The sequence below is a fragment of the Arvicola amphibius genome, chromosome 8 (assembly GCF_903992535.2).
Source record: "Arvicola amphibius chromosome 8, mArvAmp1.2, whole genome shotgun sequence".
In the NCBI taxonomy this organism is placed as follows: Eukaryota; Metazoa; Chordata; class Mammalia; order Rodentia; family Cricetidae; genus Arvicola; species Arvicola amphibius.
In genome coordinates, this window is record NC_052054.1 from 36,681,888 (window position 1) to 36,698,789 (window position 16,902).

The 16,902-nt window shown below is 40.6% G+C and overlaps 2 protein-coding genes across 2 annotated transcripts in view; both read left to right on the top strand.

Moving 5' to 3' along the window:
* The window catches only part of Soga3 (SOGA family member 3), a 49,417-nt gene extending 36,459 nt beyond the window's left edge, over window positions 1-12,958 (top strand). The window contains exons 5-6 of the mRNA XM_038339684.1: window positions 10,105-11,280; window positions 12,815-12,958. Coding sequence (XP_038195612.1) covers window positions 10,105-11,280; window positions 12,815-12,925 — 1,287 coding nt within the window. The 3' untranslated portion in view covers window positions 12,926-12,958. The remainder of the gene's footprint in view (window positions 1-10,104; window positions 11,281-12,814) is intronic.
* A 42-nt stretch (window positions 12,959-13,000) lies between these two features.
* The window catches only part of Kiaa0408 (KIAA0408 ortholog), a 28,155-nt gene continuing 24,253 nt past the window's right edge, over window positions 13,001-16,902 (top strand). The window contains 1 exon segment of the mRNA XM_038339685.1: window positions 13,001-13,126. The gene's annotated coding sequence lies outside the window, so the exon portion shown is untranslated.

The following is a 16,902-nucleotide window of genomic DNA, read 5'->3' on the forward strand; positions in this document are numbered from 1 at the left end:
GGGTATGTTGTGCATTCATTTTTATTGAATTCTAGGAAGTCTTTAATTTTTTTCTTTATTTCTTCCTTGACCCAGTGGTGATTTACTTGAGCACTGTTCAATTTCCATGAGTTTTGAGGCTCTCTGTAATTAGTGTTGTTGAATTTTAACTTTAAACCATGGTGATCTAATAAGATACAGGGAGGTATTCCATTTTTTTTGTATCTGTTGAGGTTTGCTTTGGTGCCAAGTATGGGTTGGTTTTAGAGAAGGTTCTGTGAGATGCTGAGAAGAAGGTTAATTCTTTTGTGTTTGGGTGGAATGTTCTATAGATGTCTGTTAAACCCATCTGAGTTATAACATCTGTTAGCTTCTTTATTTCTCTGTTAAGTTTCTGTCTGGTAGTCCTGTCCAGTGAAAAGAGTAGGGTGTAAGAGTAGGTAATAGTAGGTGGTAAGAGTAGGTAATAGTCTCCCACTATTAGTGTGTGGGATTTGATGTGTGATTTAAGCTTTAATAACATTTCTTTTAGAAATGTAGGTGTCCTTGAATTTGGGTCATAGATGTTCAGAATTGAAACTTCATCCTGATGGATTTTTCCTGTGATGAATATGAAATGTCTTTCTTTATCTCTTTTAATAATTTTATTTTGAAGTCTAATTTGTTAAGATAGCTACACCTACTTGTTTCTTAGGTCCATTTGATTAGAAAATCTTTTCCCAACCCTCTACTCTGAGGTAATGTCTGTCTTTGAAGTTGAGGTATGTTTCATGTATATAACAGAAGGATAGATCCTGTTTTCATACCCATTCTGTTAGCATGTATCTTTTTATAGGTGAATTGATTCTATTGATATTAAGAGATATTAATGATCAGTGATTATTAATTCCTGTTATTTTTGGTTTTGGTGGTGGTGATGCTATTGTGTATTTCCCTTTTTTGGCTTTTGTTTGTATGTGATTATCTATTGCCTGTGTTTTTGTGGGTGTAGGTAACTTCTTTAAGTTGGAGTTTTCTTTCTAGTACTTTCTGTAGGACTGGGTTTATGGATAGGTATTGTTTAAATCTTGTTTTGTCAAGGAATATCTTGTTTTCTCCATCTACGGTAATTGAAAGCTTTGCTGTGTATACTAGTATGGCCTTCTGCTGTGGGAACTCCTTCAGCCAATAGTCTTTAAGATACTGGCCCAGTTTGGGCATGGTCAAATGTACTATATATTCACATGTAAAAGCATGCGTGGCCTCTTGGCTGCTGGATTTGGTTCTTGTTCCTCGCTCATGCAGAGGACTGTGTGTCTACCCCTAAATAAAGAAACCTTTATTATTCTCCATTCTGAGCTAGTGTGTGACTATTTTATTATAAACTACAACAGACAGGCACTTAATGTGGAGTGTCTGTTGTAGATTATAATAAAATAGTCTGGCATCTGTGGTCTCTTAATGTCTGCAGAATGTCTACTCAGGACCTTCTGGCTTCCAGAGTTTTTATTGAGAAGCCTTTATATGTTTCTTGGCCTTTTTCCTTAATATTCCTTCTTTATTCTGTATGTTTATTGTCTTGATTATTATATGGCAAAGGGACGTTGTCTTCATCCAGTCTATTCAGTGTTCTGAAGTTTCTTGTACACTCATAGGAGTATTCTTCTTTAGGTTGGAAAGTTTTCTTGAATGATTTTGTGTAGATGGAGCGGCGGGGCTGCGTCCCGCCACCCGGCTAGCTTTACACCCAAAATAATTACACAGAAACTGTATTCATTTAAACACTGCCTGGTCCATTAGTTTCAGCCTCTTATTGGCTAAATTTTCACATCTTGCTTTAACCCATATTTAGTAATCTATATAGCACCACGAGGTGGTCGCTTACCAGGAGAGATCTTAACCTGTGTCTGTCTTGGAGAGGAAAAGCATGGCGATTGCCTATGACGACTGCCTGAAGTGTCTGCCTCTCTGCATTCTACCCAGCATTCTGTTCTGTTTACTCCGCCTACCTAATTTTCTGTCCTATTAAAAGGGACGAGGCAGTTTCTTTATTAACCAATGAAATTAACACATAGACACTCCTCCATCAATTTTGTTAAATATTTTTTTGTACTGGACTTCTTTTCCTTTTCTGTCCTTATTATTCTTGGATTTGGTCTTTTCATCGTGTCCCAGATTTTCTGAATATGTTATGTTAAGAATTTGTTGGATTTTACATTTTCTTTGACGTATAAATCTATTTCCTTCATCGTAGCTTCAACACTTGAGATTCTTTCTTCCAACTCTTGTATTATGTTGGTTATGCTTCATCTGTAGTTCCTGATCATTTACCCAGATTTTCCATTTCCAGAATTCCCTCGGTTTGTGTTTTGTTTTCCTTTCTTTCTTTCTTTCTTTCTTTCTTTCTTTCTTTCTTTCTTTCTTTCTTTCTTCCTTCCTTTCTGTCTGTCTGTTTTTCTTTCTTTTTCTTTCTTCCTTCCTTCCTTCCTTCCTTTCTCCCTCCCTTCCTTCCTTCCTTCCTTCCTTCCTTCCTTCCTTCCTTTCTATTCCATAGTTTATTGTGCATAATAAATGAAGGCTGTCATGGTACATAATTTTAACTATGTTGTATAATTTTAAAACTCAAGTTTTAACCTGAATGAAAACTAAGTCTTTCCTATATATGTCTACCATAGCATCTTCTGTATTTGCATTTTATTAAAAAATAAAATTTTAAAATAATCTTTTCTCATTTTACATACCAATCCCAGTTCCCATTCCCTCCCCTGCTTTTACCATCCCCACATTCCTCCTACCTAATCTACTCCTGAGAGAGGGAAAGCCTTGCCATGGGGAGTTAGCAAAGTCTGGCATATCACTTTGAGACAGGACCAAGACCCTCCTCTCTATATTTAGACTGAGCAAAGTATTCCTCCAAAGAGAATGGGCTTCAAAAATCCAGTTCAAACACAAGAGATAAGTTCTGGTCACACTGCCAGTGACCCCCCAGAGATTGCCCCTTTGACACACTGTCACCCACATTCAGAGGACCTAGTTTGATCCTATACAAGTTCCCCTGCTGTCATTCCAGGGTCAGTGAGCTCCTACTAGCTCAGGTCATCTGTTTCTGTGGGTATCCCCATCATGGTCTTGAACTTTTTAATCATACAGTTGCTTTTCCCTCTCTATGACGGGACTCCAGGAAGTTGGCCCAGTGCTTAATTATGTATAGTTTGTGTTTTCTTTATTGCCTCTATTTCAGTTTTCAAGTCTTGAACCATCCCTTTACCTGTATGACTGTTTTTCTTGACTTTCTTTAAGGGATTTATTAATTTTTATTAATTTCTTCCAATTTTTTGTTTTCTTTTCCTCCACTTAAAAGGAATTTTTCATTTCCTCTTTAAGGGCCTCTATCATCTTCATTAAGTCATTTTTAAGGTCATTTTCTTCATCTGCATTGGGATATTCAGGCCTTGCTAGTGTAGAATCACATTAGTTTCTGGTGGCACTGTATTACTCTTTATGTTGTTAATTGTTTTCTTTCTTTCTTTCTTTCTTTCTTTCTTTCTTTCTTTCTTTCTTTCTTTCTTTCTTTCTTTGAGACAGGGTTTCTCTGTATAATAACACTAGCTGTCTTAGAACTAGCTCTTGTAAACCAGGCTGGTCTCGAACTCACAGAGATTCACCTAACTTTACCTTCCAAGTGCTGGAATTAAAGGCATGTGCCACCACTGCCCAGCTGTTAAATGTATTCTTACAAGGTTGTCTACCCATCTCTTCCCCCAATGGGTGCAAGTGGGGTCTGTGATTCAGGGGATCCCTCTTCCTCCAATTGATACAGGTGAGGCCTGTGGGTTAGGTGGTCGCTCTTCCTCCAAGTGAAGACAAGGCTATGCCTCTGGTGGTGTCTGATGTCACTCTGGGGCTCCTCTAGGTGCAGGTAGGTCCAAGGCTGGTGGTTGGTTCTGCAGGTATAGGCAGGGCCAAGGCTCTGGTGGTCACAGACACAGTGAAGGATAGTTTGGAGGAGTGAAAAGGCTATTCCCAGGTCTCTGGGGCTTTGGTGGGTTGGGGTAGGGCACAGGAGGGGGGCCTAAGGCCTAGAGAGCAGGCCTCCAGCTGGGAACCCAGAAACTCACCTCTCCTGGTGGAGTCAGGTCCAAGGCTCTGGTCTCTACATTTCTTCTGTTTCACTAGGAACACTAGAGAGGGAAGCATTATGCCCAGTTTTAAATGCAGTCCATAAGTAGGTTATAAGATAAGAGACAGAAAGCAAATTGGCACTCAGAGTTCCTAAACTCTCAGAGTTGCATAAGTTAGTACCCTTTGCATCTTGAAAAGACTTAGCTTCTAATAAGCAAATGAATTTTTGTGCCTTCCTCCTCTTACTACATCTCCTTTAACATGACTTAGTCACATGGAGGATATTTCCAAGTCTTAAATATGTTTTATTCCTTTGGATGGGAGAGCAAATGTGCATACAAATCAGACATGCTTCTATCTTTGGTTTGCTTGACACAACACAGTGCAGAATTGTTCTGCTCCACTCTGTGGTTTGTATCACACCCACTGTTGTACTAATTAAATTAAAACAATGCCATATGTCAACAGAAGAAAGGCTTTTCTGTGAAAGAAAATAAAGTTTTCTACCATAGAGGTAGCAGTACCCTGCTACTGAGTCTCACCTAAGTACACTTTTCAGTAAAACTAGTCTATATGAAAGCACATTTGTTATTGACTAGTCAGATACCCTCTCTGATCATTGGACTACTATGTACTAAGGTTTTCTCTGTCCTACCAGCTCCCAAATAATGACATGGAGACTTCTTCCTAATTACAAAAATTCTGCCTATTGCTTATGTTTGTTTCTAACTATCTCTTATAACTAAAATTAATCCATTTATATTAATCTATGTTCTATCATGTGGTTCATGGCTGTTTCCCTTTTTTCTTTTACATCTTGTTTGCTTTGTCTTCTGGTGTCTCTGCCACTCTTCTTCCCAGATTCCTCTCTGTTCCTGGAAGTTCTGCCTACACCTCATGCCTAACTATTGGCCATTCAGCTCTTAATTACACCAACCACAGCAATACATCTTCACATTCTGTACAAATAGCCCACAACATTTCCCCTTTTTGTCTAAATAAAAAGTAAAGATTTTAATACTAACATAGTAAAAATATATATACAATAAGAACAATTAACAACTAAGAATTAAATTTACAGTGTCCAGTCTATTTGAATTTGGCAAATTCAGAAAAAAAATCTCCATTATCTATCCTATCTTGGTGAGTCCAGAGTTATATACCTAACTTGTTTTCTACCCTAAATTGTATTGCCAACCCAAAACTATCTTTTTAGACCTCAAAAACATTTTTGTAGATAAACAACTTAAGCTATTATATCTCCTATCCTTATACACTTTATAGATCTTTTGTGAGTTTCTTTTTAATTTAGTAACAAGAAAAACTATAATAATTTTCCTCATCTTTAACTTCATCAGAGGTATGAGAAGACATAATATTATCTGAGTAAACAGGAAGTGCAGAGCAAGCAACTTCCAGAACTATAGAAACAGTTGGCTCTCTAGACAGTTACTCAAGTTTCCTCTGGAACATTGGAGCATCCATTGCTTGCCTACAGGCCTAGAATATCTGATAGACTTTTTTGTAAAGCAAGAACTTAGGACAATCTTACCTTGTCTTAGCAAAGTTTGGCCATCACTTTCTTTTGTGTCCTGCTTATTCGATTTGGAGAGCTTACTGTCAACAGTCAAGGCAAAGGCAGGTTTTTGCCCAGATGGCTAGCTTTGCCACAGTGAAAGCAAACTCCATATGGAGGTTCTTCAATGCCCTTCATATTTTTTGAAGTAAATTTATGCTTCCAGGAGTAGGCATGTCTCACTGTTATGAAAGGCCTTATATTGTTAAAATATCTTAAATGCCATATTATGAAGGTCTCTAAAGTGTTTGAAAACCACCTATTTACCTAAGCTATATCTCTGTTTAACCTTGAAAGTATATATAACATGACTACAACTTTGATTGTTATAGATGACTAACTGCTAATCTGCATTTCTTAATTATACAGAACAGTTTAAAATGAGCTGTATAAGTACAATATCTTAAGCAAGAGTATAAACATATATTGTATAACAAAAATAACCTTAAATTTTTATCATTTATAAAGAAATACATACAAATGTAAAATATTTAAGATTAATAGTTGTATTTTAATTTAAAAATAGATTCAATAATCTACCTTTTTTTCTACCATTCTTATATTCCCCCTTTTTCCTTTTAGAATAAGATCCTAGAATCTAATCTCCTTTGTTTAGGTTCCTCCCTTGACATGACCAATAACAACTTGTAATCAACCCCCTTAAATGATGACAAACATCCACCAAATGACCAAAAACCCACCCACCCCACCTGTTGGGAATGTTGGTGTCATGTTCTTAAAAGTAGTTCCTGCTGTTTGGGCTCAATGGCATCTTTAGGGGACTCTGAGAAAATTGTGATAATGGTCTAGTCCTAGGAAAACTAGCTGTAACATTTGTTGTCCTGTTTGTGTAAGGGGAAAATACAGTCCTTACCTGAAGTCTAGCCAGGAGCTGGGTGGCAGGAATACTGTCCACAACTCATCACTACAGAATGGCACCCAATGTGGGGCTCGAACCCATGCCCCTGGGATTAAGAGTCCCATGCTCTACCGACTGAGCTAGCTGAGCGGCCCATTCCTTAGCTTTCTGCCATTCCAGGAACACTGCCTGCAGCTCATCACTACATTCATACTTCACCTTCCATATTTGTGTTAATACAGATATGTATGTTACCTTTAAAATTTTGCATCTTTCAGAAAATAAAGGACAAGATACCAATGAAAATAAGTAGACCAGGTGATCTAGTTCTCTCAGCAACTGTCATTAGTGAAGCACTGTATAAGGTCCAAACTCTTTGTGTTATACTTTGTGTTATATATTTCTCATCCTTATATGGCTAATTTTTAATATTGCTTTACTCTTTCCTTAAAAACATTATTATTTGAAACTTTTTTCTATGACTGTCTATACACAATTTCTTTTCTTTAGCACCTAATCACCTTTTTAAGCATACTGTAACCTGTTCAGAGGACTTTTCAGCATGGACCTGGACTTATTAAACACTTGTAGTGTTTTTTGACCAGATGAGTCAAGCTTTAAACCTGCTGCAAGGCTATGCACATGGTGCTGGCTGGCTCAAGCTTGCAAGCAGCAGCAGGGAGTTGTGTCTCTGTGCAATGAGACCCACCTGACAGACTGTAGGACTAGGAAGCCACATCTGACTCTATGCTTGTGTGTTTCAAACTTTTTTAATGCTTTCTCAGGTCCTGTGTAGAAATACATAGCCCTATTTTGGAGGCCATATTTAACAAAACTTTCTCTGTTCTGCCAGCTCCAAATAATGATACGGAGAGTTCTTATTAATCATGGAAGCTTGGCCTATAGCTTATTGCTTAGGCTTCTTCCTAATTATCTCTTATAACTAAAATTAACCCATTTACACTAACCTAGATTTTGCCATGTGTCTCATGTCTGTTACCTCTCTTCCTGTACATCCTGCTTGTTTTGCGTTTCCTGGAATCTCCACCTTAATTCTTCTCAGAGTCCTCTATGTTCCATAAACTCCTGCCCATGCCTTCTTCCTAGCCACTGGCCATACAGTTCTTTATTAGACCAATCACAGCAACATATCTTTCCACAGTGTACAAATATCCCACAATACTACATGATTTGCCAAACCTTTGAACATTTCTTATCCTTGTGTCTTTCTTTTCTTCTCTTGTTTGGTTGCATCCATAACTGTTGCAATAGTTTCAGTCATCACATCAGTCATCTTATTCTTACATCCTTTGATCAAATATAAGATTTCTCTATGTCTTCCAGTACAATATTCATGATCTCAGCCCGTAGATTCCACATTCCTCCATTCAATGCTGTCCTACAAAGACGGCATTACAAATACCTAAATCCACAATCATCACCCAAAATTTGTTCCTCTTTTTTCTTTCTGTCCCTGAAATCATTAGTAGAATCTACCAAGACCCTAAAGTTCAGAACTTCAGGGTTCTTTTTTATCTTCAGCTGCTGTGATCTTAAATGCTGCAATGTGTCATTGATCTCAATAGCCTCCTGCAAAGCTGCTTCTCCCTCCTCTTGTGGAATGGATTTCCCCCATGGAAGCTTTCTGTGATGTATCTTTTTAGCATCCACTCTGTGCATTACTGAGAGCTGCTCCCCCTCAGCTGTCTGTGCTCATACACGGTTTCTTAAGGAAAATAGAGGGCAGCACATCCTAGTTCTTCAACTTTACCCTACTGCCCTACTTTCCTTATTTGCACTTCTGTTTTAGAAACAGGTCAAATAATATCACTTTTACAATCAGCCTGAATATAGATTCTGCTCTGCCCCTTTCTAACCTGTGCTCTGCCATGATAAGACTTCTCATCTGTGAAGAGGTGAAAGTTTCCGCTGTTTTGATGGCTGGAGTGAGACCGAGTAGGCAGAAGGAAAGCAGTCTTCAATATCTATACCACTACCTCCAACCCTTCCTCCTCTTGTCAGTTGTTAGGAGGGTAAAGATCTGTACCCTTTCACCATTGCTTCTGGAACTTCTCTATCAGAAGTCCATCCTCCCTAGCTCTTTATCAGGCTATCTCTCAGACATCAATTCTCAGAAGTCTAAATAAAGAAGGGGTGTTTATGTCAACCTTTAAAAGAAGGATTAAGGATGCTGTTTGTTGGCAGAATGCTTGCATAGCATTGCCGGGCCCTGGGATCCACCCATGATAGGCAAAACATCTATCTGTCTGTCTGTCTGTCTGTCTGTCTGTCTGTCTGTCTGTCTGTCTATCTTTCTGCTATCTGCCTATCTACTAATCTATCTGTTCATCTAAATAAAAAAACCAAAGTGAATTGTGAGAAATGATCTTTGGAAGAAATGTTCTTGAACATTGTATTGGTTACTTTTCTATTGCTGTGATAAAATACCATGACCAAGTCACCTTGTACAGGAAGGACTTTAACTGAGTTTTTAGTTTTAGAAGATTAGAGTTCATGATAGCAGGGCAAAGGCATGACATCAGGAACAACTGTGATCTCACATCTTGATCTACAAACAGAAGGCAGTGAAAGTACACTGGTAGTGTCCTAAGACTTTTGAAACCCCAAAGCTAGATCTTAGTGACACTGCTCTTCTAACAAGGCTCCACCCCTTAGTCCTTCCCAAATAGTTCTACCCCTGTTGATGAAGTGTTCAGACTTGTGAGCCTATGGGCCCATTTTTCAAATCACTACAGACATAATAACTTTTATAAAAGTTCTTAAAAGAGATTTCTATTTCTTTCCTAGTACTCTAGTTTAGTTGATGATTAGGCTTCTGAGGCGTAAGAACGTGTGAGAGAGTGGTCACCAGATCTACTACCCCACAGACAGAATCAGTTCTACCCGTTTTAGCAGATGGCAGTACAGCTTATTACAAAAATCCGTGCAAATAGACAGCTTGCCAGTTTCACTTTGCATAGCTCGTTCTAGCATGAGACGTTCCCTTCATAATGGACTTCAAAACAATTTTCCTTCAAATAATGGTGGATGGAAATTTGTTTCCTGACAATGTTCGGGAGCCATAGCTCCAGCGAGAAGTGAAGTCATATACCATTTTCTTCTTCTTCATTTTTTATGTGTTTGTAAAGAGCCGAAGAGCAGCTGGTTCATACTCATGCTTAGGAAATGGCACTGAGTGAGTGCAAAGTAGCTAAATATTTCTTAGGGCAAATGGGTTTTATACTCATGGCTTTTGGGGGGGGGGGGGTAGCGCAAAATAAAAAGAACATTGTTGAGAGGACCATGAAATGGTTGGTAACAGTTAGCACATATTATCATTCATGAACAGTGGTGATCAAATTTCCCCACTTTTGTTAGCCTCTTTTCTTTCGGTTTCCAAAACACGCTACCTTAATTTTTAATTGGGCAAAGAATGTAAGTGATGTGGAGAAAAGACACGTCTCTCTTTGTGACATTAGGTGGTAATTACAAGGAAAAGAAATTATTTTTGCAGATGTCTTCTCCTGGTTGTTTTTTCTATTTGCATAGAAATGACCTCCTGTCCTTTTCCCACTTTTCCCCTCATGAGGAGGACAATGAGGATCTGAAGTGCCAGTTGCAGTTCGTTAAGGAAGAAGCTGCCCTGATGAGAAAGAAAATGGCCAAGATTGATAAAGAAAAGGACCGATTTGAGCACGAACTCCAAAAGTACAGATCTTTCTATGGGGACCTGGACAGCCCTCTACCCAAAGGAGAAGCTGGGGGACCTCCAAGCACGAGGGAGGCGGAGCTCAAGCTGCGGCTGCGGCTGGTGGAGGAAGAGGCTAACATCTTGGGCAGGAAAATAGTGGAACTCGAGGTGGAGAACCGTGGCCTGAAGGCGGAACTGGACGACCTGCGGGGCGACGACTTCAATGGCTCGGCTAACCCCCTCATGAGGGAGCAGAGCGAGTCCTTGTCAGAGCTGCGACAGCATCTGCAGCTGGTGGAAGACGAGACAGAGTTGCTGCGGAGGAACGTGGCCGACCTGGAGGAGCAGAACAAACGCATCACTGCGGAGCTCAACAAGTACAAGTACAAGTCCAGCGGCCATGACAGCTCGAGGCACCACGACAGCGCCAAGACCGAGGCCCTGCAGGAGGAGCTGAAGGCAGCGCGCCTGCAGATCAACGAGCTGAGCGGCAAGGTCATGCAGCTGCAGTACGAGAACCGCGTGCTCATGTCCAACATGCAGCGCTACGACCTGGCCTCACACCTGGGTATCCGTGGAAGCCCCCGCGACAGTGACGCAGAGAGCGACGCGGGCAAGAAGGAGAGCGACGATGACTCCCGACCTCCCCATCGCAAGCGAGAAGGGCCTATTGGTGGCGAGAGCGACTCCGAGGAAGTGCGGAACATCCGCTCGCTCACGCCCACCCGCTCCTTCTACCCTGCACCGGGTCCCTGGCCCAAGAGCTTCTCGGATCGACAGCAGATGAAGGACATCCGCTCCGAGGCCGAGCGCCTGGGAAAGACCATAGATCGGCTCATCGCCGACACGAGCACCATCATCACTGAGGCGCGCATCTACGTGGCCAACGGGGACCTATTCGGACTGATGGACGAGGAGGACGACGGCAGCCGCATCCGGGAGCACGAGCTGCTCTACCGCATCAACGCGCAGATGAAAGCTTTCCGCAAGGAGCTGCAGACCTTCATCGACCGCCTGGAGGTGCCCAAGTCTGCGGATGACCGCGGCGCCGAGGAGCCCATATCCGTGAGTCAGGTACAGTTCTGCCTTTTGCGAGCCATGGCGATGGCGAGGCTGGCCTGTGGAGCTGCAGTCCCTGGTGGGGCATCTCCAACCCCGACTTCGACATCTCACCATAGGGAAGTTCCATCTCGTAGCCTTGCTGGGCTTTGAAACCCGGAAAGGCACCTCTATTTTCACACTGTATTCCACCAGGCAGAGGGTCCCCAAACCCAGTAGATCATTAACAATTATTTATTCCTGTTCTATTTGAAGGGGATATTCAACACTGACACAATCAGGTTTTGTGTGATGACTGACAGATTTTTAATGCATATTATCAGTTTAAAAGGTCAAAATTTTTCATGATATCCCTAACATAAAGGTCCTCAATATTTGAAGATTGTGAGCAAGGTCCAAATTGAGTTTAAGATTATTTTAAAAAAAAAAAAATAGCTAAATAAACCGGCGGAAGTGTTGAACACCTTAAATCTCAGGACTTGAGTGAAGTAGGAGCTGGTGGATCTCTGTGATTCTCAGCCCACAGGGCTGATAGTGAGACCCTGTCTAAAATTTTTCTTTCTGATTAAACAAAACTAATCGATACCCCTGATAAATGTACAAATTGGTAGTAAGGAGACACGGTCTTGTTTGTGCCCAGAGCTCTATGGATGAGACACGTATAAGTTATCCCCTAACCTAAGTTGAAGTAACACCGTGCTTATTTCTAGTTGAATATCATCCGTTCAATAGTGGAGATCCCACAGCGAGAAGTTTGCAGCATAGCTTTAAGGCCATACTAATTCAAAGAAATAATAATAAGTATTCCAGCACAGGGGAAAGCAGCATTTCCCTCCTGGCTTGTAGAGGCTTACCGGATGAATGGGACCCAGCAGCTTTGGCCAGGTATGGTGGCCACTGAAAGATCAATGCATTTTGTTCACGTTAACCACATAAAAGATGTCTATGGAGCCAAGCAGGCAGTACCGTCCCTCGCAGCAGCCTGATGTCCTATATCCATTGGAGAACCCACCGAAGTACAACAGCATGCATGGCTTTGAACACACTGGAGACACTGATATTTAAAACCCAGTTTCTGCGCAGCAGCATGTTAGTAGATTACTTGCCTGCTGACCACAGCTAGAGAACTTGCAGCCCACTTGCTTACTTTGCATGTTGCTATGCTTTGCTGCGGGGGTGGGGGTGGAGGGTGGGGGCGGGGGGGGGGATTATAATGGAATCTATTGGCTTTCAGAATGTTAAATGTTACACTCTCTTTCTATTTAGTATGTTTTGTTATAGCTTTGGTTTTCATTTGGCAGGTTTTTGAATACCTAGCATGTGGTGTTGTCAGCTACACTGTGTGGGGAGGGAGGATATAGAAATATATATCAGAAGGAGAGAAAGTGCTGTTTATAATAAGGTATTTTAAGAACTTGCAGATATAGGCCTAATGGGGGAGTGTCTTTATTTTTAGGTCGAGTCAGTGCTTTGATAAGTTGATATGAAGATAAGGTTTAAAGCGATTATTAATTAGCTCTTCTCCTTGTCTCCACGTTTGCCTTCCCAGATGTTCCAGCCCATCATTTTGCTTATTCTCATCCTTGTATTATTTTCATCACTTTCTTACACAACAATATTTAAACTTGTCTTCCTTTTTACACTGTTTTTTGTACTGTAAATCTTTCCCCATTTATCATTCATTGTAGTGTTTTCAGTTGTTTTATTTTGTCCACTCCTCAAGACAAGACACACAAGAAGTATCATTTCTGTAGTAACCGATGCTGTAAAAACACTGAAGACTGCATATCTCTGTAAAAAGCCACAACTCACCTTACACTGTCAAATTCAATAGAACACCCCAGCGACCAAGAGATTTCAGGTAAGGAAAGTGTTGCAGGTTGCTGTGTAAATCATTTTCTCTTTCTTTTATATATTCATTTTGTTCTTTTAATTCATAATTGACAGGCTAACTCTTAAAAAAAATGGGCTGTCTATAATTAATTCCTAGGAACTGAGTATTAATTCAAACCTATTTATTAAATGTTTAAGTTGGTCACATTTTCAAAAATCATGGAGTGATTAAGCATAAGTAAATGTAGGTGTTTTCTAAGTTAGCTGATACAGATTATATAGATTTATGAGTGCAATGTTATTTGTGTTAGACAAGGAAGAAAATGTCCTTGTCCAATAAATATCTGTAAAAATAATATAGTAAATGGTGAACTGTAGCTCTCTTGGAAAGTAAATAATATGTTTTGAAACTGTCACGTTCTGTCTTCAGAGATGTGTTTGGAAGCATGAGTCAAACTGATCTTTTAGTTTAATAAGTAACTTAATCGTCACACACACACACACACACACACACACACACCATTCAATTTATCCTACTTTCCTTTAAATTAGCTCTCTCTCCATGAAGATACCACTGACCTTGGTGCTGGGAGTCCTTTCTTCTATGACAAACTGTCTCCACAGCAGAAAATATGCTAGCAACATGGCATGAGGGGCAGCTTAAGAGGGAAAATAAATACAGTGTCTAGAATTTTCTTGAGTTACAATCTTAACCCAGAGGCATAGTTCCAGTGGAGCTACTCTATAAACTTTCCTGTAAAGTATACTGCAGTGAACCCCAGCATTCCTGTCTTGCTGTCTATACATACTAAGGTCACCTGGATGGACTCTGTATATCAAAGATTCTACACTGCCCATCTTGTTGGTAGTTTACCCACTGGAATCCTGGAATACCTAGAAATTCCAGCACAGTGGTACATTCTTGTGACATCAATACTGCGGAAGCTAAGACAAATGCATTCTGAGTTCAAGGTCAGCCTGTGCTATCTAGCCAAACCTCAAGAAAAAAGAATAAGAAAAATCATATTTTCTCCTCAGTTCACATATTGGTCAGTGGATGTGAAAATCTGTGATACAGGTGAAGTATCTTGACCACAAGAAAAAGATACAAGGGGAAAGTTTTCCAGTTAAAGATATGTACGTTCCAGTTAAAGATATGGCATTCCAAGGACTTCATCTGCAGAAGAGTGTTTTCCCTCACCCCCCTACAGCTCCATCTCTCTGTAGATATTAGCTTTGGGGAATTTTTTTTTTGCTAGGGTTCGGTTGGTAAGAAAATTTGCTACAAAAATATGAGAACGTCAGTTCAATTCCCCAGAGCCCACATGAAGTATTGCACACAGGAAGTGAAGATGGGGCAATAAGGAGGGAAGTATTAGAGAAGCACATTCACCATCTTCCTCTGGCCTCCATGTGTGCATACTCACATGCATACAGTACCTACACACGCCACTACTACCACACACACATGCACGCACATACACACACGCACACACACTACACATACATATACACAACATTCCCCTCTGAACTCCATCAGTACAAGTACATGCACACCCTCATGCATACAGTACCTACACACACCACTATCACCACACCATGTACCACACACACACTCACACACACACACACGCACACACTACACATACATATACACAACATTCCCTTCTGAAGTCCATAAGTACAAGTACATGCGCACTCTCATGCAACAGTACCTGCACATGCACCACAGATACACACTACACCCCCAACACACTACACACACTTAAATTTAGAAAAATTTACAGTAGTCGAAAAGTTCCACTTAACTGCTATTAATATCTATTATCTTTGTCTCTGCTTGGGATTCTTTTTTTTTGTACTTTGTTGGTTATAATTGTCTCTGATGAAGGGGAAAAAGCATGTCTGATGAATGGCTTGCTAGCAGTTGAAATCAGATTTTGTTTGATTGGGTGTTTTCCCTTTGGTTTTTCAGTGTTAGTAGTGGAACCCAGAGTCTTCTATCTGGCAGATAAATGTTGTACCATAAAATATATGCCCAGCCACATCTGGCTTTTAATCTTGAAATTCAAAAGTCTAAGTTTTGGGTAGGCTCTCATGAGAAAGAATAAAGAAAGGAGAAAAATTCTATGCTTGGTTAAATTGGTGGCAGAAGCCTACAGTCATAGAAATGGGGAGATAGAGGCACACACAATGGCAAATTTGAAGTCAGCTTGGTTTACGCTTTGAGTGTCTGACTCAAAATGTATGTCAACACACACCTCAAAAACCCAAATCTCCCTGCTGGATTTTTGATAATTTTCTGAGCCTCAACCTCAATGGAAGTGAACAAAAATGTTTAAGTGTTGAAATTTGCCTGAAATGTCTATGGCACCTGCAGCGTGAGACCTCATAGCCAAGCAGGGGTTCTTAGCTAATTGTGGAGCCTCTGGAAATGAACGAGAGTGCTTCAAGATGTCCCAATGACTGGGGAGTTCTCTACAGTGCTGGTACCACTTTTAAAAGATGGGGATGGAGCTAGAGGTGGGGTATGCCTTTAACCCCAGCTCTTGGGAGGCAGAGGCAGGTGGATCTCTGTGAGTACGAGGCCAGCTGGTCTGCAAAGTGAGTTCCAGGACAGCCAGAGCTACATAGTGAAGCCTTGTCTCAGGAAAAAAAAAGATGAGACTAAAACTGGAGAAAGGGGTTAAAGCACTCAGTGCTCTTGCAGAGAACCTAGGCTCTGTTCCCATCCCCCAAATGGCATCTCACAACTGTCTTTCTGCAGCTCCAGGGACCCCAATGCCCCATTCTGGCCTCTCCCAGCGCCACAAGCATGTGGTGCGTATATAGGTAATGAAGGCAAACAATCATACACATAAAATATCAATTTTCAGAAAGAAAAACTGTACTCACTAATGCAATTTCTCAAAACTAACAAAATCAAAGAAGACATAAACAATACTAATGTAATGGAAAGGAGAACCAAGAAGAACAGAATGTGAATACATAGTCAGGAACACTCACAGATAACTAGATGTGTACAGTAAAACAAACCCTCACAATATGATTCAACATGCTGTAACAAAAAAATCTGTAAGCTTTTCTTAAAGTTACTGGAGATATCTGTGGTGGTAGTGAAAGTTCTTCAGCAATGACTTGTGCTATCTGACATAGCCAAATAGCATTGTCTCTAGATATCTTTTTTTGCAGTCATGCTTATCCTGGTCACAGCAGCATTGATATGAATGCCTTACACTGATATTTTTTTAAAAAGATTTTATTTATTAGATATTCAGTGTTCTGCCTGCATGTAACCTTGAAGGCCAGAAGAGGGCACCAGATCTCATTATAGATGGTTGTGAGCCACCATGTGGTTGCTGGGAATTGAACTCGGAGCCTCTGGAGGAGCAGTCAGTGCTCTTTTCCTCAGAGCCATCTCTCTGTCCCCTCTTGGGCCGATTTTTATACAAGAATTTTATGTAATCATTACTTCCCAGTCACACCTTCCATAGATAGAACTCTCGTGACAGGCTGGGAGGGGACCGCAGACTGAAGCAGGACAGGTATTCATATTCTGCATATTCTGGGGGCTCTGCATTCCTTCTGACAGCGTCTCTAGACTTGAGGATGCAGATTTACTGTACCAGTGAGTTTTAAGAAAGTTACTTCTAACTCCGGCCTATCGACTGTCCAGCCAGTTTTCTACTTGTGCTTTAGAAATATGCACACACATCACACATCATCACACGCACACATACACACTCATGCACATGTGTGCACACACAGATCACCCACACGCGCACACAGTCAAGCTGATGTGTA